The 24103-nt window shown below is 37.2% G+C and overlaps 1 protein-coding gene across 2 annotated transcripts in view; it reads left to right on the forward strand.

Annotated features, from left to right (window-relative positions):
- The first annotated feature begins 409 nt into the window (after positions 1-409).
- ZDHHC14 (zinc finger DHHC-type palmitoyltransferase 14) overlaps positions 410-24103 on the forward strand; it is a 346310-nt gene continuing 322616 nt past the window's right edge. For both annotated transcript variants that reach the window (XM_044671756.1, XM_044671758.1), the window contains exon 1: positions 410-754. In XM_044671756.1, the coding sequence (XP_044527691.1) occupies positions 510-754 (245 nt within the window). In that variant the 5' untranslated portion in view covers positions 410-509. The remainder of the gene's footprint in view (positions 755-24103) is intronic.

A 24103-nucleotide genomic window follows, 5' to 3' on the forward strand; every position in this document is an offset into this window, starting at 1 on the left:
CCGCTGCCCATCTCACTCGAGTTCTGAGCTCGTCACCCTAGACATCCCCCAGCAGGGGTCATCTGGGAGAAGGGTTAAAAATCCACCTCCAGAACCGAGAGGGGCTCGGAGAGGAGAGCGAGTGCTTTGTGGTGTGCTGTGTGAGTGTCGGTGTTGGTATATGTGAGCGCGCCTGGTTTTGTGTGCGTTGGAGGGTGTCATTTTTCCTTCATTAGGCTTAATTTCGTGACCCCTCTTACACGTGATTGAATTGATTAATAATAGAGGGGTGGTGGGGAGCTCCTTCCCTGAGGAACCTTCCTACTATGACAGCCTTGGTCTCCAAAGGGTTAACTTGGGCTACTTGGCAAAGTTATCACTGGAACGGTAACCTATTTGGTGAGCTTTAATTTGAGCTTGTGCTGTTGGTGGAGGGGCTCTAAGAGAGTGGAGTCGTCTTAGTTAAGTAGTTTGTGCTTTTTGGGGGGGTTGGGTGGGGAGTGTGTCCCCCGGATTGTCTACCCTCTTTGATGACTCCTGGAGGCGGTGGGCCCATGAAAGACTGCGAGTACAGTCAGATCAGCACTCACAGCTCCTCTCCCATGGAGTCTCCCCATAAGAAAAAGAAAATCGCGGCCAGGAGGAAATGGGAGGTTTTCCCAGGAAGAAACAAATTCTTTTGTAACGGGAGGATCATGATGGCTCGGCAGACCGGCGTCTTCTACCTGACCCTTGTCCTCATCTTGGTCACTAGCGGACTCTTCTTCGCATTCGAGTAAGTGGACCATGCAAACCTATTCTCTTTCTGTGTCCCATGCTTCTCACTCCTTTCACCCCACCTCTTTTATTTACTTTCGTTTTCTAGAAGCTAGCTCCTGTTTATGTTACATAACCAATTTTGGTGGGAATTTTTTGGGTTTTTGAATCCACAGAAATAATGCTCTCTTGTGTCAAGTTTCTGAGTACAGAAGGAGGGAGTGCAAGGGGTACACACGTAGGTTAACTCCCTGTGATTTTACTGTTCTCAGGATGAACAAGGATGGAGAGTCACTGGTAACTGACCCTTTACTTTTTTCCCTCCTTTTAAGTTCCAGGAATTGGCCAACTATAAGAGTATTTTAAATTCACTAATAGGCAAAGACAGTTGAGGCATTTTGTGGCACTCACCAACCCCCATATCTTCTGTGTTCTCCAAAGGAAAATGGGAGATTTTGCTCTTTCAGGTATATAACTGCAACCCACCCACTATGCATGTGGATGATTTTAGTTTTAATATTTTATAAAACGATCAGCTTTCGACTAACAGTTATTCACTCCTGTTTGTGTCCAAAATATTTCCAAACAGTTCTTTCTCCACTTATCTGTAGGTTTCAATATTTTTTATTTCAATATTTTAAAATTTAATTATCTTCAGAAACAGGTGATTATAGAGACGTTTGGCCTATTATTAACAATGGTGAAACTGAAGGAGAAACTTATTGTCCAGTCAGCCTGGTTGGACTTTGTGATTTGGTCTGGAAACAAGAATGCATGTGGCTTGCTTACTATTTTCAGGAAAACCAGATTGAGCCAATTGCAAGTCTGCCCTTGTGCCAGCTTACAAAAAGTCTTCTAATTTATTGATAGGTATTAGATAAAACAGTTTAACTACATCCCAGAACCAATTTCAGTGATTACCATAGAGTCCAGTAATATGAGGATAGCTTCTCACATTGAGCCGGAGATGATAGGAAGGGCTCATTGCAGTTTGTGGTTACACTGCATCTATCCATATGCATGTGTGTAAACAGAGATATAGATAGGTTTTCTTTTAGCCTCAGCAGCTGAGCTACCATGCAGGCATGTTGGTACTCTTTCAAAGAGTCTCAGCTGGATCAGGTTAATTAAATCAACTATGTTTACTTTGGGTCCTAATAAGTAGATATGGCTTTGTACCTTGTGTTTGCTTTACCAAATGCCTGGAGTACATGTGAATGATCTCTTGACATGGCAGTAACTTTCATTTAGACATCTGAATTACAGAAGTGAAATAATTTGTGTTTAAAAATTCTTCAAAGATGAAAAAAATTTTTTTTAAAGTAATGCATTTAGGACAAATTTACCATCCTCCCTCCCAACTATCTGCTCTCTCTAACTACCCTAGTCTTCAAAACAACAAAAAATTCTAATTGAAATGAGTTTTCCAAGTGTTTTCTTGGAGTTTATTGATTAGAACAATTGTGTGCTTTTGAGAATATGTAGGAATACTGCTTAGTAGTGTGTCTTGAAGAGGCCATGTAACTCAGTGGAATCTAAGCCCAGGGAGCTGTTCTGGTGTGATTCTGCTACCAACTTTGCTGTATTCACTTGGGATAGTTAGTTGTCCTTCAAAAAACCTGTGAAAAAGGAAGTCATAAGCAAGGCATTTTGTGAAAACTACTAAGCACTTTGAATTTAAGTTCTCTAACTTGGTGTAGAAAGTTCTTAGGACAGCAGAGATAAGAAAGTAGAGATCCCCTTTGATGTTATGGAAGAGTCATCAATTTAACAAGGTGTTCTACTAGACAAAGTTCATTGTACTAATAACTTCTTTTTTTTCTTTTTAAACACTTAACCATTGGTTTTAGAATGTATTGAATATTCAAAGGCAGAAGAGCCGAGGCAATGGGGGTTAAGTGACTTTGACCAGGGTCACAAAGCTAGGAAGTGTCCCAGGTCATATTTGGACTCAGATGCTAATAACTTCTGTATGAAATTGAAAGATCACCTGTATTTAAGATCATATGCTGAAGGTCTGGTTTCTTTAGATTCATGGGAAAATGGGCATGACATGATCTTCCTTTTGGTTCACTCACTTTTTTGGACCATTTTCAGCACATAGATTTGTTAATTTAAAAAAAAAATTATTTTTAAGATATTTTTCCATGTTTACATATTTTATTTTCTTTCCCTCCCTTCTTCCCTACCTCCTCCTGGATCCAATAAGCACTTCCACTGGGTTATGCAAGATTTATTAATTTTGTGACCACATTGTTGAACTTTGTCCATAAGGACATTTAAGATAAAATAATAAATATTTCATGTAATGTATATTAACCCTACTATAGGATTAGGGAGTCCCTAAGTTATTACTTACCAGCTTTTATTTTGCCCTCAGAAGCATAGCACCTAATAAAGCTGCCATAAATTCATTTTCATTTCTTGATATATTTCCTCATACTGCAGAGTATGTAGGTTTTTTTCCTAAGAGTTCCCCATAGTCCTCACTAGCAGGTTGTTAGGGATCTTGCTGTGTGTCAGCAGTGTGTTAACTGGTGGGTGTAGAAACAAAAGGGTGTGCTGGGATTTTATTAGCTACTATTTGTAGTAACATTTTTATACTGGCTAGGTGTCTATCTGCTATGTTGTTCTCCCTGAGTTTGGTTAGGCAGTTTTAGAATTTAAGGAACCAGGTCACTCATCTCCAAAATAATGGTACAGTTGAGAAGTATTACTTTTGGAAAATATGGAACTTTTTTGATTCATTAATTATGTTTTTCCCCCCCTTTAAGAATGTTTGTTTCTATATTTGTATATATTCTCCACTGATTGCTAATGGTATAGTAAAATAAAATAACTTTTTTCATTTAAAATTTTTATTTTATTTTTTAAAATATTTTTTCATGTTTCCATGATTCATTTTCTTTCCGACCCCTCTTCCATTCCCCCGTCCCAGAGCCAACAAGCAATTCCACTGGGTTGTATAAATGTTATCAAATAAAATTTAGACAAATTAATTTCATAGGACTTGGAAGAACCAAAGAATGGTGTGGTGGAAATGAATATAGTAGTTATCCACAAGAATGCCCATATTATAGGTGGAAAGATGCTAAGGAATGGAGATAAGGTTAAAAAAACAAACTCTCACCTTCTGTCTTACAATCAATACGAAGTATTGGCTCCAAGGCAGAAGAGAGTTAAGGGCTAGAGACCATTGCCATTAAGTGACTTGCTCAGGGTCACATAGCTAGGAAGTGTCAGAGATTAGATTTGAACCCAGGACCTCCTGTGTCTATGCCTGACTCCATCTACCTAGTCACCTAGCTGCCCCTTGAGATAACAAATTTTTAAAGAAAGTGAGAAACCAAAAATCGATATCCACCCCCCAAACTATTTTCTATTTTTAAAAAAGTTTCTTTGACTGTTTCCTATTACTACTTCTCCTGACCACTAAATCTTAAAATTGTTCAATCAGATTTGATGGAGATAGCATTATTCTTACCTAGCAAATAGTTCTTACAGTGAACTTAAGGAAGGACTTCTTGAAAACTGCTAGCTTTTTTCACTAAGGTAAAATTATGAGTTAAATGTGAGAGCAGGTAGAATACTAGTTATGACTAAAGAAATCACAGGACGGAATAAATACAAATGCGTTTATTAAAGCACTTACTATTTGCCAAGAACTGGGCTAAGGTCCAGGGATGCGCTTAAAAAAAAAATCCATTGTCCTTGTTCTCAAGGAACGTAGATTTTGAGGTGAGAAGGACCTGAGAGATCCATCTGCTCCTCAGCTCTGATGTCTTAAGTTTACAGGTGGAAATGGGAGGTCTGGAATGGCGAAGTGATTTACTCAAGATCATCATCCTAGTAAGAGAAAGATTCAGGACTCAAACCATTTTCTGACCTGTGAAGTACACATTGTCTTAAGCTACAAATTCTGTTCACAGAGGAAAGACTTTTGTACGGGGGTAAAGAACATAACTATGTGAATCCTTTCATGCCACCAGTGATATCAAGAAACAGTAACTGTGGCTCTCCTCTTATCACTGAAAGAATAGGATTGGGCAACTGGTTAGCTCGGTGGATTGAGAGCCAGGTAGAGACGGGAGGTCCTAGGTTCAAATCTGGCCTCAGACACTTCCCAGCTGTGTGACCCTGGGCAAGTCATTTAACCCCCATTGCCTATCCTTACCACTCTTCTGCCTTGGAACCAATACAAAGTATTGACGTCAAGACAGAAGAATAGGATTATTTAAAGATATGATGAGAACACTTCAAACATTTCCCCACCCCAACAGAGCAAAAAAGACTTAGGAAAACTTTTCAAAAGACCATAATAAAAACTCACTTCCAATTTTAAAATATCAATATTTTAGCTATAAAAAAAGGAAAGTTCTTAGATTTTACAATGTATTTCTGGAGTTTTTTCCAAAGAGGGGAGGATTGTTTATATGTTGACTTCCCCCACCCCCACCCCATCCTCCAAACATATGGAGTACTGATGAAATGTGACAGGATTTAAGAGATATAATCAAAACTATTTTTTAAAGGAAGTCTGAGAAACCTGATTGTGTGAACTCTCAGAGCATCTCACTGCTTCCCATGACTAGTAAGAGCCTCTAGACTATCTTTGCATCATAGTCAATCACATACTTTCAGAACTGCAATTTGGAGAGAATAGTGGACAATATCTTTATATCATGATCCATAATGAAAATATCCTGGAAATATCTTGGAGGCTGTGTTAATGGCCGGCATTAATACAGTAACATGCATTTATGATAGCCACCTCCTCCCCACCTCCATGCCCATGTCCTACCCAGCAATTACCTTGCATTTTAAATGCCTCCGTTTGTAATTAGTAGATGGTATCCTCCCAATTGTATAGATGGGGAAATGGAGGCAAGGATAGCAGTCAATTTTCCCAAACTCAACAAGCCAGAGTTGAAGCTAGAAAAGGACATATAACCTTTCTCTTGGAACTAAGTGCAAGAATTTCATCTGTACTTCTTTTTCCTACTGAGTACTTTGAAAATACAAAGTACCTTTGTGATGTATGTGTATGTGTATGTATGTGTACATGTGTACACATATGTAGGTATATCCACACATACACATATGTGCATTAGTTACTAGCAACTAGGAGAATTTTTCATCCATCATTTTCCTAGCTTTGAACTCTTTACTTCTTTCTAATAAAATTCTTTTGCTATTATTGACCATCAAAGTTTTATTGTTTTCTCTGTCTGCTGGCTAGAATGGTGTTAATTATTTTTAGGCCATGTCTGCATAAACATCAAAACTCTTTTTGCAGCATAAGGGTGGATATAATTGTAGACAGTCATTTCTGTATAGAAGAATTATTATGTCCTGCCAAGAAAGTTTTGATTATAGGTTTTGTGGAAACTAGTCTATTCCACTGCAGTAGAAAAGACTGGCAAGAAAAGATACTTGTGGTCATTGGAGATGCTATACCTGGTTACTTATAGCAGTTTTAAATAGGAACTTAAAAATATTAGTTTGATTCAGGTTCGGTTGAGTATTTTGATGATGCTATTCATAAGTTTTGGGAAATATGTAGTCTTGATCTCAGTTCAAACTCTCTTTTCTATGATTTTGTGCTTTTTTTAAGGTCAAATTCTTTTTGGATCAGATGCTCTTCCATTTATTTTCCCACTTCCTTCTTCATCTTTGCTTGCTTTCCTCCACTCTCTTCCTGTGAGGAAATACCTTTCATTTATTTGTTCTGGGATTTTTGTCATCGCTTTATAGGACTGACTTGGCAGGACATTTATTTCTTACATACTAATTCTTTAGGTACCATCAAGTGGTGGCTTATTATAGTCATGTTGCCTGAAATGGCTTATCTTCCGGTTAGAGGATGAGAAGGATAATTTAGCACCTGCTTAGAGTAAATGATCCTTTCCTGTGAAAATAAAAATATTTTGTTATCTTAATAATAACTAAGAATCAATTATAGCCAAACAGCCTAGCATTCATTAGAGATAAGAGCTGGACCTCTGATTTCATTGGTATATGGAGCTCCTAGATCAATGGTGAGCCATAAACACCTGTGGAAGGATGAGGATGGAGGTGGAAGGTGCTGGAATATGAGGCGGTGGTTGAAGGGCCCCCTGGGGCACATCCTGGGGCTCTGTCCAGACTGGCTGGTCGGGAGGTGAAGCCAGATATGGCTCAAGAGCCATACGGTGCTGACCCCTGTCCTAGATGATGACATTTCTTCTACCCATGTAAGGCCACTCTTTTCCTTGCAGTTTATAGTCTCAGAATGTAGCCTAGAGCATGAGAACTAGAGGGATTTGCCTAGGTAACACAACTGGTGTGGCATTTGAACCAGGTCTTCCTGGGTCTGAAACCAGCTTTCTATCCACTACTTACATTCAGCTCTCTACTTATGGTCTCATCCTTAGTAAACACTTGTTGACTGATATGCAATTTAAAGCAAAATTTAAAGAAATACAAAGATCTAAGGACACTGAGGTGCTATATTCAATTGGTATTAATCAAAATATAACACACTGCTTTTCCCTACTCTGCTATTAAAAAGAAACCATCAACTCTTACTCTTGGTTAACGTATTTTGGTCCCATCCAAAGTTCCTCAGGTGTCTTTTGTCAATGAATAGTCTTAGAATTTGAAGAGTCTTCTTTTCCAACTTCACATACAGTTAAGGAATCCTCTCTGCAATATCTCCGACGGGTGGTTTATTATAATAAGTCCTCTGCTTAAACACAATCTCTTCCAACATGCTTGCAATTAAGGTTTTTCTTCTTCTGATGGCTAGCTTTAGGTGGTTTAGGTTTTCTCACTCTTCTTAGCCTCCCAAGCTTTCTGGGTTTTTTTTGGGGGGGGAAGCTGACTGTCTATCACTTTTTTTTTTAAACTCTGAGGTTCCTTTATAGCTCAGATGTTTTATGTTCTGAGGCCCTTTCTCAACTCTTGACATTTCATTTTCTAATAATCTTATGTTCTAAAGGCTTCCCCAGTTTTTAAAAATTTATTTATTTATTCAGCTCCTCCCTTCCCTTCCCACACCACTAAAGACAGCATTTGGCAAAATATACAGATTATGTCTTTTGTGTATCCATTTCTCAGTTCATTGTCTGGAGATGAACAATCCCAAGTTATTCTTCAAATATTATATCTGTAGCTATAAATAACATTTGTCTATCACTTTTCAAGATTAGGAATCAAAAGCAATATTATGGGTACATATGTATTATGTTTTCCCATGTCTCCCCTGAGATTATATTTTTCTAGGCAGGAAAATATTTTTCTTTTGCCAGACTGGTTCCTGCCTCTATTTCCCTGCTGTATAAATTGGTGTAAACGTTATTTTGAAATGATTACACAATTTGGTGTAGTAAAGAGAGCACTAGGTCTGGAGCCAGGAACACTTAAGTTCCAATTTGGCCTCAGATACTAGCTTTGTGACACTGGGTAGTTCATTTAACCTCTTTTTGCCTCAGCTTCCTCAACTGTAAAACGAGTATAAAAAACTTCCCAGGGTTGTTTTGAAGATCATTTGAGATAGTATTTGTAAATGCTTAGGAGGGTGGCTGGCACATAGTAGGTACTCTATAAATGCTTCTGCTACTACTACTACTACTATTATTCTGTAGAGTATCTACCAATTTTATAACCAGGCATCTACCAGAGATTTGATAGGACTATTTTTAATTCTGAAAGCATATTCCATCTCTCTCCCACCCCTCAGGACAGACATTTTAAAACAGAAATGAACAGGGAAGACATAGAGTAGTTTCCTCACATTCTCCAACTAGGTTTTAAAGGCTGATGAATTAAATTCCTTTGAGAAGTGGTTGTCAAAATACATAAAAATGGTTTAGGGATGGGAAATGTGTATGATAGTGGAACGTGCAATAAACTGTCTTATGATTAAATGCCATACTCTGGCTCTTGTTTTGCCTTAAGACAAATCTAAGCCAAAAAAACAATGCCAGTATAAGTGTGAGCTACTGAGAAAGGGACATTACACTTTATTTTATTTTATTTTATTTAAAAAAACTTTTACTTTTCATCTTGGAACCAATACATAGTATTATTGGTTCTAAGACAGAAGAGTGGTAAGACCTAGGCAATGTGGGTTAAATGACTGCCCAGGGTCACACAGCTGGGAAGTATCTAAGGTCAGATTTGAACCCAGGACTTCTGGTCTCTAGACTTAGCACTGAATCCACTGAGCCACCCAGCTGCCCCCCAGGATATTACACTTTAGTATTTTGGCATTTCTCAAAAATGCAAATGAATTTTTAACTTTGACTAATCAGAAATTCTTTTGGGGGCATTATTCTTATTTGCAGATGGATTATTCTCTTTAGTGACATAGTAAATAGAATCTGAGATGGCCACAGAGAGCTACATATGTTATTGGGTCACCTACTTTCTAAAGGCAATGTCCTCTCACTTCTCTACCTTAATTTCATAAGATATTTTGGATCATTCACTCCTTTCTACAGCCCTCTCCTCCCTTTGCTTACATGATATCATGTGATTTCCTTTTTCCTTTGTTGTGTTCTTTTTCCTCTTGCATCCTATCATAAGACCAGAGTTCATCTAATTCAGCCCCTTCATTTTATAGATGAGGAAATGGAGGCTAAGCAAAGTGACTTGTCCGAAGATCATTTAAGTAGTATGTAACAGGGCTCAACTTTAACTATGAATGTTTTCAAGGCTTGGTCTTATTCCTCTGTTCTTCTCTCTGCATGCTTTCCTTTTTAGAATAATTAGAATAATTAGGAAACCTCTATGACTTGTTATTTAAAATTTGCCTTTCTAGCTCTTCTTTTCCACCCTCAATCTTTTTTCCCCCCAAGTTACTTAGAAGGATCAGCAGCATACCTTCACCTGAATCCCCCATTGACATCTGAAATATAATTATGATTCCTTCTAATGGGATGTTCCTCATATCCCCCTTAGTCTCAAAGATGTGTTTGTTCTTCTGGTTCCCATGACTCTTCCTTCCTTCCTTCCTTCCTTCCTTCCTTCCTTCCTTCCTTCCTTCCTTCCTTCCTTNGAGGGCATGTGGCTAGATGTCCTATTATACCTTTTCAGTTCTGTCTGTCTAAAGCAGTCCACTCATCTTACATCATGCAGAAATCTGCCTCTGTAATTTCATGATTAAAACTCAGGCTCTCCACCTCCAAATACTGTAATCTCCCCATTGTAGCGATTATAAGTACCTGAGGGCAAGAACTACATGATTTTGATCTTGGCAATGCCCCTGTCTAGCCTTTGCACACTATAGGTGCTTAATAAATGTCTGTTTAATCTAATTAAATGAATAGAATTGGAGGTTAACATGAACCAAACCTCCTCTGAAGATTTCCTTTAATAAAGAGAAGAGAGACAACATTGTGAAGTAGATAGAGAATGGACCAAAGCCAAGGAGAGTTAGAGTCAAACCTTGCCTCTCTCTCCCTCCCTTTCTCCCTCCCTCCCTCCCTCCCATACCTTCGGTCTTAGAAAATATACTAAGTATTGGTTTTAAGGCACTTACCCAGGTCACAAAGCTGTTAAGTGTCTGGGACCAGATTTTATCCCTGCTTCTCCCTATTCTAGGCCTGGCTCTCTATCTCCTGAACTAGCTAGCTGTACCTCCCACAACTGTATATTCAGAATTAATTTGGAATTTTTCCTCCTGTTCATATCCACTCAGTAACCAAAGTCTAATACATTTTATTCAGCAATGGTTATGCATTCATCTGATGATTCAAAACAATATTTCAGTGACTATTAGGTGTAGATTTTGGGGATTTCTTCTCTTTTTCCGTGGCACATGGTTCCTCCCATTTGTTCCCTCTACTAGGGAACCCTAATACCTCCTTTCTATGATGACCTCTTAATTTACCCAGTCCATATCTTGTATTTGCATATTAGTTCTCTTGGTTGTCTCCCTCCATTAGAATGTGAGCTCCTTGAGGGCAGAGACAAGTGTTTTTGTTTTTCCTCCTTTCCAGGGGCCTTAGTATAGAGTTTGGCCCACAGTAAGAACTAAATAAGGCTTGCTGATTGATTCTGAAGTCAGTGGCTCCAGGCTCTCATCTACTTAAGCTTGGATCACCTGCAGCCTCACAACTTGTTTCTCTATATATATTCTTTCCCTATTCTTGGCTCTATACCCTACCGGAATAATTTTTTTCAAATACTATGCTTGCCACAGCTATCACAGTAACTTTCAGTTTTAAAATGTCTAATATGTATAAGTCAGAGAGAGTCTTAAAGCTTAGCCAGCATGCTGTTTTGTTGGTTTTTTTTTTTTTTTTTTTTTTTTTGCTTTTTTGTGAGTAACAATATTGCATCTTCTGCCTCTTTGATTTTACCTATGGTCTAGTCAAGTACTTTTTTGTGCTGTTCTTCTGTCCTGGGCCTTCTACAACTTTATTTGGCACCTATCTGAGGTGTGGGCTTCCCCAGATTAGTACTTATTCACCAAGTGGTACTCACAGCTTAATGGGACCTCATTGGCTATGGTATTGCATTGTTACCCTTTTTTCCTTAGTTGAACAAAATTGTTTATTAAAATGATTTTTTTTCTTTCTGAGAGGGCTAAGATCATCGTTAGTTGGAAAGTAATGTGACAAAGCCTTCATTTCTCAGTATTTTTGAAGCTCTGGCCTTTGATTTGAGAGCTATATTGTAGTCAAAGTTGAGATAAACTTGTTGGTATCCTATATGTTGGAGGAATTTGGTGAGTGTGGAAATGTCCTTCCCTTAATTCCTTCCTTCCTTCCTTCCTTCCTTCCTTCCTTTGTCTGTCATTTCTAAGGCAGAAGGTTGATAAAGGTGAGACAAAGAGGATAAAGTGACTTGCCAGGGTCACACCACCAGAATTATCAGAGATCAAATTTGAGCCCAGGACTTCCCATCTCCAGGCTTGGTTCTTTATCCACTGAGCTCCCTAGCCACCCCTTCTTCCTTTCTTTTTTTTTTAAATTATTATTAGACATTTATTAATATTCGTTTTTAACCTGTTTACATACTTTATGCCCCTACTTTCCCCTCCCCCCCCCCCATGGCCAACGCACATTTCCACTGGTTGTAACATGTGTCCTTGTTCAGGATCTATTTCCCATTCATGTCCGCCTCAGCCCATGCATTCAAGCAATTGTTTATCTTATATGTTTCCTCTCCTGCAGTCCTTCCTCTGAATGTGGGTAGCATCTTTACCATAAATCCCTCAGAGCTGTCTTGTGTCATTGCATTGCTGCTGGTACAGAAGCCCATTACATTTAATTTTACCATAGTATATCAGTCTCTGTGTACAATGTTCTTCTGGCTCTGCTCCTTTCGCTCTGCATCACTTCCTGGAGGTCTCTCCAATTTGCATGGAATTCCTCCAGTTTATTATTCCTTTTAGCACAATAGTATTCCATCACCCGCATATACCACAATTTGTTCAGCCATTCCCCAATTGAAGGACATCCCCTCATTTTCCAGTTTTTTGCCACTACAAAAAGCGCAGCTATAAATATTTTCATACAAGTCTGTTTATCTATGATCTCTTTGGGGTACAAACCCAGCAATGGTATGGCTGGATCAAAGGGCAGTCATTCTTTTATAGCCCTTTGAGCATGATTCCAAATTGCCAGCCAGAATGGCTAGATTAGTTCACAACTCCACCAGCAATGCATTAATGTCCCAATTTTGCCACATCCCCTCCAGCATTCATTACTCTCCCCTTCTTTCATTTTAGCCAATCTGCTAGGTGTGAGGTGATACCTCAGAGTTGTTTTGATTTGCATTTCTCTAATTATTAGAGATTTAGAACACTTTCTCATGTGCTTATTGATACTTTTGATTTCTTTAACTGAGAATTGCCTATTCATGTCTCTTGCCCATTTATCAATTGGGGAATGGCTTGATTTTTTATACAACTGCTTTAACTCCTTGTATATTTGAGTGATTGGGCCCCTGTCAGAGTTTTTTGTTATAAAGATTTTTTCCCAATTTGTTGTTTCCCTTCTGATTTTGACTACATTGTTTTTGTTTGTACAAAAGCTTTTTAGCTTAATATAATCAAAACCATTAAATTTACATTTTGTAATTTTCTCTAACTCTTGCTTGGTTTTAAAATCTTTCCTTTCCCAGAGATCTGACAAGTATACTATTCTGTGTTCACTTAACTTATTTATAATTTCCCTCTTTATATTCAAGTCATTCACCCATTCTGAATTTATCTTGGTGTAGGGTGTGAGATGTTGATCTAAACCTAATCTCTCCTATATTGTTTTCCAAATTTTCCAGCAGTTTTTGTTAAATAGTGGATTCATGTCCCAAAAGTTGGGCTCTTTGGGTTTATCATACACTGTCTTGCTGACATCATTAACCCCGAGTATATTCCACTGATCCTCCCTTCTATCTCTTAGCCAGTACCATATTGATTTAATGACTGCTGCTTTATAGTATAGTTTGATATCTGGTACTGCTAGGCCCCCTTCCTTCACATTTTTTTTCATTATTTCCTTTGATATTCTTGATCTTTTGTTATTCCAAATGAAATTTGTTATAGTTTTTCCTAATTCAGTAAAGAAGTTTTTTAGTAATTTGATAGGTATGGTGCTAAATAGGTAAATTAATTTGGGTAGGATGTTCATTTTTATTATGTTAGCTCGTCCTACCCATGAACAGTTAATGGCTTTCCAATTGTTGAGGTCCAGTTTTATTTGTTTGGAAAGTGTTTTGTAGTTGTTTTCATATAATAGCTGTGTTTGTTTTGTTAGATTGATTCCCAAGTATTTTATATTGTCTAGGGTGATTTTAAATGGTATTTCTCTTTCTACCTCTTGCTGTTCTAATGTGTTGGAAATGTATAGAAATGCTGATGATTTATGTGCATTTATTTTGTATCCTGCCACTTTGCTAAAGTTGTTGATTATTTCTACCAGCCTCTTAGTTGATTCTCTAGGATTTTTTAAGTAGACCATCATATCATCTGCAAAGAGTGATAGATTAGTCTCCTCATTGCCTATTTTGATACCTTCAATTTCTTTTTCTTCTCTAATTGCTATTGCTAGTGTTTCTAGTACTATGTTGAATAATAGAGGTGATAATGGGCATCCTTGTTTCACTCCTGATCTTATTGGGAAGGCTTCCAATTTATCCCCATTGCATATAATGCTTGTTGATGGTTTTAGGTATATATTGTTTATTATTTTTAGGAAGGGTCCTTCTATTCCTATACTTTTCAGTGTTTTCAATAGGAATGGATGCTGTATTTTGTCAAAGGCTTTTTCAGCATCTATTGAGATAATCATGTGATTTTTGTTTGTTAGACTGTTGATATGGTCAATTATGTGGATGGTTTTCCTAATGTTGAACCATCCTTGCATTCCTGGTATAAATCCCACCTGATCATGGTGGATGATCTTCTTAATTACTTGCTGGAGTCCCCTTCTTCCTTTCTTGATGAAGAAGAGTTTGAAAGTATATTTTTTTGGGCCATGAAGAAGTTTTGTAGAAAGGGGACAGCAAAGACAAGAATAATGAAGTAGAGAAAATGTTATCTTTGGTGCTTACTCTTGCTTCTTATGTCTTCCTTAGTATTGCTTAATATTAGAGTTTTCCCTTTGAGTTTACCTCTGATTTATCATGTCTGTTTTTTGTTTGCATATAGTTGTTTACATGTTATCTCCACCATTAGATTATGAGCTCCTTGAGGGCAGGGAGCTTTTTTTCATTTTATTTTTCTTTGTATCCCCAGCACTTATCAGTGGCATATTATGGGGGCTTAATAGATGCTTGTTGTTTTATTGACTTAATTTAGTGTCTATGTTTCTACATGGCTTTTTGTTCAGCTAGCCATCAACTAATTAACATCAAGATAACAGATTTAAAACTGGAAAGGACCTTTTTCTTTAGTATCGTGTCAAAGGGTAATGACCTTAGAAACCAGCTAATCTCACCTTTCATTAAACAGATAAGGAAAGAGGCCTAGAAAGGTGAATCCTTTTCCCCCAAATCATACTGGTAGTAAGGATCAGAGATGGGATTTTAATCCAGATATTTTGGAGTCTAGATCCAGTGTGCCAGTGTGATTGCTAGACATATAGGTTTAAGGAATTGCATTTTAATAGGGAGGGAAGGCAGGGAAGAGGAAAACTTTGGAACTTCAGGCAGTGTACTGAATGTGAGAGAATTACTTTGAAGCAAGGAGGCCTTCTCAGCTATATTTGGGGCATGTAAGTTAAGTTTTGCAAGGATGTGCAAGAAGCCATGCCTATGGGCACATTTTGCAGTTGGACACATGGAATCTTGGGAGATTCCTGATGCCATCCTGGGGCATGAGACCAATTGTCCCTTCAGCTGTGCCCTACATAAAGGAGGTAGAGATTGGATCCAGGGACTCATTTTGGAGCCAGGTATCCAGGGTGGAGGGAGGAGAACTGTGGGTTTAGATATCTTAGGTAGGTTTATCTATCTTAGCTGACCAATAGGAACTTCTCATTGACAAACCCAACAATCTCTTAGGAAACAAAATATATTTCAACCAACTAGTTATTAATCGTCTATGCTTGTCAGCCGTGGGGCAGCTGTCGAGCATCTATTCATCAATTTATCTTCAATCAAGCTACCATCTAATTTGTCTTTAGGCAAGCAGTGTCCACCAAAGCAGGCCAGATCGACCAGATCAATCAGTCAATTAACCATCAAGCAATTATTAAGCACCCATTATGTGCCAGGAACTATATTAGGTGTTGAAGATAGACAGTGTCTGTCCTCCAGAAACTTGACAGGGAGAAGTTAGGGAATGATATAAAATATACAGATATAAATTAATACAAGTTATAAACAAACTTATAATTCAATAACAGGGGTCTAATAATTGGAGGTATCAGGAAATGCCTCTTCAAGGATACAGCATTTGATCTGAACCTTGAAGGGAACTGGGGGTTCCATTCATCCATTTAGCAGGCATTTGTTTTATCTTATTTTTTAATACAATATTTGTTCATTGGAAAAAATCATATTACATAGCTATTTGAATGTCTTGTGATATACTTTCAAATGAACACATAATGTAAATCTATGTCCTTTATCAAAAGAAAAGTTAAATAAAATTACTCCTTTGCAGTAGGTAACTCATTCTGGAAACTTTCTTCTATTCTTCTATTAATACATTCCTTAGGAAAATATAATTTATTTTTTTGTGATAAATATGTAATACATTATAGTAAAGAAAAAAGGATGAGAGATTTTTGGAAATTGCTAATGTGAGGATTTGTTTCCCTTTTTAATAAATTTTATTTTTTAAAATATTTTTCCATGTTTCCATGATTCATTTTCTTTCCCTCCCCTCTTCTCTCCCCTCTCCCAGAGCCAATAAGCAATTCCACTGGGTTGTCCAAATGTTATCACTGGATACCTATTTCCATATTATTCATGTTTCTCTTGAATCAGCAGGTATTTATTAAATACCTAAGTGAGAAAGGCACTGTGCTAGGTGGGGAAAGAATTATGAAAAATGAGGCAATTCCTACTCTTTGGGACTTATATTCAAAAAGGAGAGACAAAAAGTATACATATATGAGTGTGTATGTATACACACACACACATATCCTAAGTGCAAATCAGTACAAAATAATATTGGAGAGAAGGCATAAGATTTTTGTGGGGACCAGGAAAAGTTCCAGGTAAAAGGCAGGGTTTGAGGTAAGTCTTGGAGGTAGAGGAGGATTCTGTGAGGGTTAGGGAGATGAGAAAGAACTGAGTTCCAGGCATAGAGAACTGTGTGTGTCAAGGCATAGAGATACCAGAATCAGAGTTCTGTGTATGACAACCTAGAGAGGGACAGCTTGGCTGTATCAGAGCATGACAGGAAGAGTAATATCCAAAGAAGTTGGAAAGCTAGGTTGTGGCTGGGTTTTTAGGGCTTAAAAGCTAACCAGAGGAGTTTATATTTGATCCCAGAGGCAACAGGGAACCCCTGGAGTCAGATCTGCACTAAGGCAAATGGTGATAACATTATTGTGGATGATAGACTGAAGACAGTTGAGACTTGATGCAGAGATGCCAAATTAGGAGGCTGTTGCTACTATTTTGATCATGAGATTCCCAACTAAGATGATGTCTATGTGAGTAGAGATAAGAGAGAGGATTTTGGAAAGACAGGATAGAAAAATGGTAAGATTTGGCTTCTAATTAGATATGTTTGGGAGAATTTGGAGTTGAAGATAATGCTGGGGTGGCTATGTCAGAGTTTGTGAGAGGGGACCATGCCATGGGAGACAATCTGCACAAAGCACTGAGGTGGGAGATAGAATGTTCTGAATGAGTGGGAAGTAATGCATAATCAGCCTAGTAAGAGAACCTGGAGACAGATTGCAATGGGCTGAAAATGCCAAAGAGGAAGAGTTTGTATTTCATCCTGAAACTGGGAACCACGGAAACTTTTTGAGTAAGGAGGGAAGTGGTTTGACTTGTACTTTAGAAATACTAACAATTTAGCAGCTATGTGAAAGATTGGTTGGAAAGGGAAGAGGCTGAATGCATGAAGACCTATTAGAAGTGTATTGTGGAATTGACATGAGAGGGGACAGCTAGATTGCTCAGTGGATAGAGCACTAGGCTTGGAATCAGGAAGTCTTCTCTTCCTGAGTTCAAACCTGGCCTCAGACATTTATGAGCTGTGTGACCCTGGGCAAGTCACTTAACCTTATTTGCCTCAGTTTCCTCATCTGTAAAATGAATTGAAGAAGGAAATGACAAACCACTTTACCAACAAAACCCCTAATGGGATCCCAAAGAGTCAGACACAACTAAAACAACTAAATACCAAAAACTGACATGAAGACAGTAATAGGCATGGATGTGAGAAATGTTTAGGAGGTGGAATTATCCAGACTTGATAACTTGATTGGACATGGGGTTCAAATGAAAGTGAAGTGCTGAAAATGAACCTGTCTGCCTGGAAGAATGGCAGTGCTCTTGTCAGAAATAGAAAAAAGGAAGGTAGAGGATTGGAGAGCTAGATTTTTGGACTCATCTTCATGGAGATGATCATTAAAGTTATGAAGATGTTCAAGAGGGAGAGAATAAAGAGAAAAGATATATATATCCAAAGTGGGGGTAGAGGAACATGAATGATGATCCTACATAAGAGAATAAAAAAGAATAGCAGGCAGAGTGAGGCCCTGAAAACATAAAAAGAGAGCATTTTGGAGGAGGGAGTAGTTAATAGTGCCACAGGCTGTATAAAAATCAAGAAGGATGAGGCCTGAGAAAAGACCCATGAATTTAGCAATTTAAAAAAATCATTGGTACCCTTAGAGAGAGCAATGTAGGTTAAATGGTGTGGATGGAAACCAGGGTTGCTGAGGGTTGATGACTGAGTAGGAGGTGAGAAAGCAGAGAAAACAAGTGTAGACAGCTTTTTCTAAGGAGTTTGGCTGTGAAAGGGAGCAAAATGAAATTGTATCCTGTTTCCAAGCGCTAGTCATGCCACACTGAAATCTTTTCTCCCTAATACAGTTTAGAATTACCATAGAATGTAATTTAAAGCAAACAGATTACTACATGTAGAGATCTTTTATTCTCTCTTTCCCCACTTGATTTATTGCAACCAACATATAAGAAAGCCTGCTTATATTGATACATATTTTTTAAATTTTGCATATACTCTAGTGCTAACAATAGTGTTTTGTATACAGGAAAGACATAATAAATGCTTGTTTAATAAATAATTTAATAAACAAATGAATGTTTGGTGGTTGTGCCATGAGCTTGTTTGTTTAATAAATGTTTGACAAGTAAATGAATGAATCATTGTGTATTGTATGCAAAAACACTGAGCTGGTGTCAAAGGGCTGACATCTTTGTTTGGATTATTGTGTGTTTTGATTCAACTTAATTTAGAAAAGAGTGGCAATAAAGGTTTATTAGAAATATGCATTCTAGCATTTCCAGTATTTCCAACTTTTTCATTATCATTAGATCTGTTATGTTGATCAGTGATCTTTGATGTTACTATTGTAATTATTTTGGAGTAACATATAGTGAACTTAATAAATGTTATCTATCTGTTCTGGGAAGGAAGGAAGGAAAGAAAGAAAGAAAGAAAGGAAGGAAGGAAGGAAGGAAGGAAGGAAGGAAGGAAGGAAGGAAGGAAGGAAGAAGGAATCTGCATATGAACTAGAGATCTTGATTTGTAGGAAGGAAAAAGGGAAGAAAGAAAGAATCTGCACATGAAGTAGAGATCTTGGTTTGAAGGAAGGAAGGAAAGAAAGAAAGAAAGAAAGAAAGAAAGAAAGAAAGAAAGAAAGAAAGAAAGAAAGAAAGAAAGAAAGAAAGAAAGAAAGAAAGAAAGAAAGAAAGAAAGAAAGAAAGAAGAAAGAAAGAAGGGAAGAAAGGAAGAAAGAAAGAAAGAAAGAAAAAAAGGAAGAAAGGAAGAAAGAAAGAAAGAATCTGCATAAGGACTAGAGATCTTGGTTTGTGATAGCTTATGAGTCACTGATAGCTGGCTTCCTGACCTGCCTGTCTAGTGAACTTCCCTGAAATGTAGTGATGTAATTAATGACCTCAAGCCTCAAGCAAATTGTGACTTTTGAGTGAATCTGAGATTCATGCAATTAAAGCAATTCCTCTTCTTGGAACAGTACTTCTTCTTTTGACCTTTAAATGCTAATCATTTCCCATATGGACATTACTAGTTGGGAGATATTGCCCAGAAAAGCTCTTGTGACCTGGGCAGCCCTGAACAAATTTAATGAATGATTTAGATGACGATCATGATTATGACATTTAAATACATATAAATTATAAGCATGTTCAGTTTTGGAGTCTTATGAAGTCTACTTTACTGTGTGACTAGGGAAAGGAATTATTTCCTTAGATTGTCCCTCATAGCCATGGAATTGACACAAATTCAATTCCTTCTTCTGGTCATAACTTTCTTATTTAAATTCCAGAATGTTTCTCCAGTATTTGAGGTTCTTAACCTCTTTTGTGGCATGATCTCTTTTGGCAATCTGGTAAAGCCTCTGAACCCCTTCTTAGAATCTTTTCAAATGCATGAAATAAATATGATTATAAAGGAAAATCAATTATATTGAAATACAGTCATCAAAATATTAAAAAAAAAGAAGTTCATGGCTGAGTCTTTGTTCTCTATGCATTCGGTTAATACTAGTTTATTAGGATAATATGACAGTACAAGAATCCCTTCCACACTGGTAGTAGGGAGTGGCTAGAGGTGCAATCTAGAAATCTAGAAAATCCACGTAAAACTTTCTGACCCTCCCTTTGTACCATAGAAAACATCTGAATGTTTTTCTTTTATGGGCTTTTTACAGTAAAAGAAGTTATGTATATTCATATATTAAAAGATAAAATTGATATTATACAATACTATACCTATGTTTTATGCATTTTGGAGTGTCTAAACTTTTTCTGTGTCATCTGCTGGTCTTTGCATGTGTCTGTGGCTTCTGCAAAACTCTCCCTTAATTTCTATTTTAATTTCTTATGCCGACTCACCCTATATCAAAATTGCAATGGAGAGAGTTGAAATATGGAAGTATTACCTCTGTTTGTATTCTTCCATAGGTAGATGAATGTGAAAAAGATGTGCTTTTGGTTTACCATTGCTAAATGGCATTATATAATCTATCCTCCACCATCGTAACATTATGATATGGCCAGGACAAGAATGCATTGGATTTTGGTAGTGTTGGCACGATAGACCATGAAAACCTTTAAGTTTTCTTAAAGTTTGGGGAGCCCTTGGTGCTGAAGGTAACCATGTGTGTTTCCCAGACTACAAATGACCCAAAGTCTACTCAAAGTTTGTTTGCTCATTTATCCCATTCCTGAGATGAAGCGCACACCAAGTTCTCATTTAATCCACATCCTCTTCTAGCCAGGAAGCAATTCAAATTGTATTCTTTATTAAGACCAAAAGATTGGAAGTTGGAATGGTAAAAATGCCAAAAGGCAAGCTCTCTTTGCTAAATTCTCCAGCCACAGAATATGCTAAACACAAAAGGCTGAATGGTTCACCATAAAAATGTCATGCCATTGAAAATTAAGATAAGACACTCCTCCAGGCTGAGGAGCATAAGAAATTGTTGTTTTTAAGGAAGTTTCATGCATTTGTTCCATGGCTGAGAGGTGACCCCACTTGTCTTTCCCCTAATGTGGAATGTCAACTAAACAGAAATAAAAATGTAAAAAAATACAGTCAATAAACAAACATTTATTAAGTGTTTTCCATATGCCAGGCACTGCACTCTTTAAGAGGATAGAGAAGATGAAGAACGGTGAGACAATTCTGACCATTGAAAGACTTACAGTCTAAAGGGGGAAACATGCACTAATTTATGTTGAATCAAGATATATCAGGGTAACTTGGAATTAATCCCAGTGGAAAGGCAGTAACCTTCTAGGGAAATGGGGAAAGGCTTCTCTTAGGAGATAGGATTGTAATTGAGATTTGAAGGAAGCCAGGGAAATCTGGGCTCAGGGAAGAGTATTTGAGACCTGAGAGTCAGCCAGTGAAAATACCTGGAGACCAAATATGGAGCATCTTGTTCAAGGAGCAGCATGGAGCCCAGTGTCCCTAGATGTGAAAGTAAATGGAGGTGGGGCAGCTGGGTGGCTCAGTGGAATAGAGTACCATACCTGGAGTCCAGGAAGTTTGGGGTTCAAATCTGATCTCAGCTACTTCCTACCTGTGGGACCCCAAGCAAGTCTTTTAACTCCATTTTCTAGTTCTTGCTCTTCTGTCTTAGAAATAAAAACTAAAACAGAAAGTTAAAAAAGTGTATATGAAGGGGAATAATTTTTTAAAAAAATTAAACATTTATATTTACTGTTTTATTGTTTTAAATATACATACCACAATGACATTGAATGAGTGTCTGATGACACATTTACAAAATTCATGAATTCATTTTTGAAGACTATGTTAAGTATAAGAAATGACTCAAGGGGAGTAAATTTTAAGAAAACTACAAAGGTGGAAAAAGGTCAGATTATGAAGGATTTAAAAAGTCATTTAGGGAGTTTTATAAGTGAAGTACCACCTTTCCATCTCTATATCATTCTTGCTACTATATAAAACTTTCCTTTTCCCCATTTTTCTGCACATACGCTTGGTGGTAGTGACAGAGCTAAGAATTAGGACATATTGTGCCATACCGTATGAGATCTCATTGCTGTTCAAAAGACATGAGGAGTCTATATACTACAGAAATCTGCAGTTTCTCAGGAATCATGGCTGATTTCTTTTAAAGAGATTGCAAATGTCTTTTAGGCAATCACCTAGATTTGCTTTTCTCTAGTAAATTTGGGATTTGAATTTTGTTAGCTTTCATCATGTTTTTCAGGCTAGAATTATGTGAGCAGTCACAGATTCTCTAGACAGAAGTTGTTAACCTATTTTTATGTCATAGATCCCTTTGGTAATCTAGTAAATCCTACGGACCCCTTTATCTCAGGTTAATGGTTTTAAATGCATAAGATAAAATACATAAGATTACAAAGGAAACCAATTATATTGAAATACAGTTATAAAAATATTTGTTAAAATTCATGGACTCCAGATTAAGAAATCCCAATCCAGAAATGAGTTTGAAGAAATATTTCTCTCTTGAGCCAAGAAGAATAATGAAGCTCTTTCATCTGGATATAATAGGGTGTTGTAACTTGTGTACCCATAAAGATTTATCTCTTTTATCTTGAATGTAGGCTTTGTTATTATAATGTATTGCTTAAAGATAGGGTAGATTTTCCTTTCATAGAAATTAATTCCACATTAATAATAGCCTTTCTACAAATGATAGTGCTGTTTGCAATCAGTATGAGGAAGTATGATGTAGTGAGAAGACCACTGGACTTGGAAATGGAATAATTGGCGCAGTGGCATTAGTACTGGACATTGAGCCAGGAAGACCCGAGTTCAAATTCTGCCTCTGATACCAAACAACTGAGTAACCTTGGATGCCACTTAACCTCTCTGATCCTCAATATCCTTATCTGTAAAAATAGTTACAATGGTATTTCCTTTTGATTGTTGTGAGGAAAACATTTTGAATATTTTAAAGCATCATATGCATAGAAGCTATTTTAATTATTATAATTGACATTGACCAACAAAGATAACAAAGAATAAATTTTTAGAGTCTCTCTTCATAGTAGGTAGGTATGGCAAGCATCTGGTTATTTTAGTCAATAAAAAAGTTGATCTGGGTAAGTTGGGTACCAGAGTAATTTTGCAAAATTGAATTAGTTTGTTCTATAGAATTTAGAGCTGAAAGTTTATCTAATCTAACTCACTTATTTTATAGATGAGAAAACTTGGATTCAGAAAGGTCAATACTTTGCAGAGTGTCACATAAACCAGTAAAATAGCAGAATTGGGATTTAAATTCAAGTCTCTTGATTTCAAATCTGCTTTATTTTCACTATAACCTGCTACCTGCTATCTCTACTGATTGTAATAGCCAGCTTTTCCCACAATCTATGATGTTTTATTCATTTTGAATATTATTTCTCTCTTTCTCTCTTTCCCCCATACTACCTGTCACCTCTCTAAACCTCTTGTATTCTCTCTTAGAATCTAAGGCAGAAGTGTCAGAAAGCGCCAGTTAAGTAACTTGCCCAGAGTCACCAGATTCAGAAATGTCTGAGGCCAGATTTGAACCGGGAGCTTCCTTGCTTCAGGCCTGACACCATCCCCTGTGCTATCTTGCTGTCCCTATAATGTTTTCTTTATATAATTTCAGGTGCCTTGACTATACGCACCTGATCTTTGACCTTGGCTTTCTTGAAATGAAACAAAACAAAACTGAACTGATAAAAACTCCACATCTTGTAAACATGACACACTCTCTGGCTTCCATTCCTGCATGCTATCCTAGTTTTTCTTTATTCCCCATAGATAATTACTTTTTCTCCTAAAATGAGCATTTCTGTGTCACCTTACCACCTCTCAACCATCTCTTAATGTTCTATTCCTAACATTTGTTTTAGAATTAATTTTATAAAAGTTGAAAGTATTTTGGTTGAGCTCTACTGTAAAATCCCACAAAGCATGTAACTAACTTCTATAACAAGATTTTCTATCTCCATTTATCTGAAGTTCAGACTTTTCTCTTAGATTACAACCCCCAAATGGAAAGAAATGGAAAAAGGCTTCTGTAGAGCCAGAAGAGCTGTTTGAAGTCTTGTCACTTAAACCATACATTTTATACTATAGGAGAAACCTTTCACTTCTCCCTCAGAACCGATGGACTCTTCTTTAATACACAATTTAACACACCTCCTTATCAGGTTTCCTTGCACACAGTAGATTATTAGCAAGGGGAGCAGTCAGACTGTTAGAGCCTAGCAGAATGACAACGGTGAC

This window comes from Gracilinanus agilis, chromosome 4, assembly GCF_016433145.1.
Source record: "Gracilinanus agilis isolate LMUSP501 chromosome 4, AgileGrace, whole genome shotgun sequence".
Lineage (NCBI taxonomy): Eukaryota > Metazoa > Chordata > Mammalia > Didelphimorphia > Didelphidae > Gracilinanus > Gracilinanus agilis.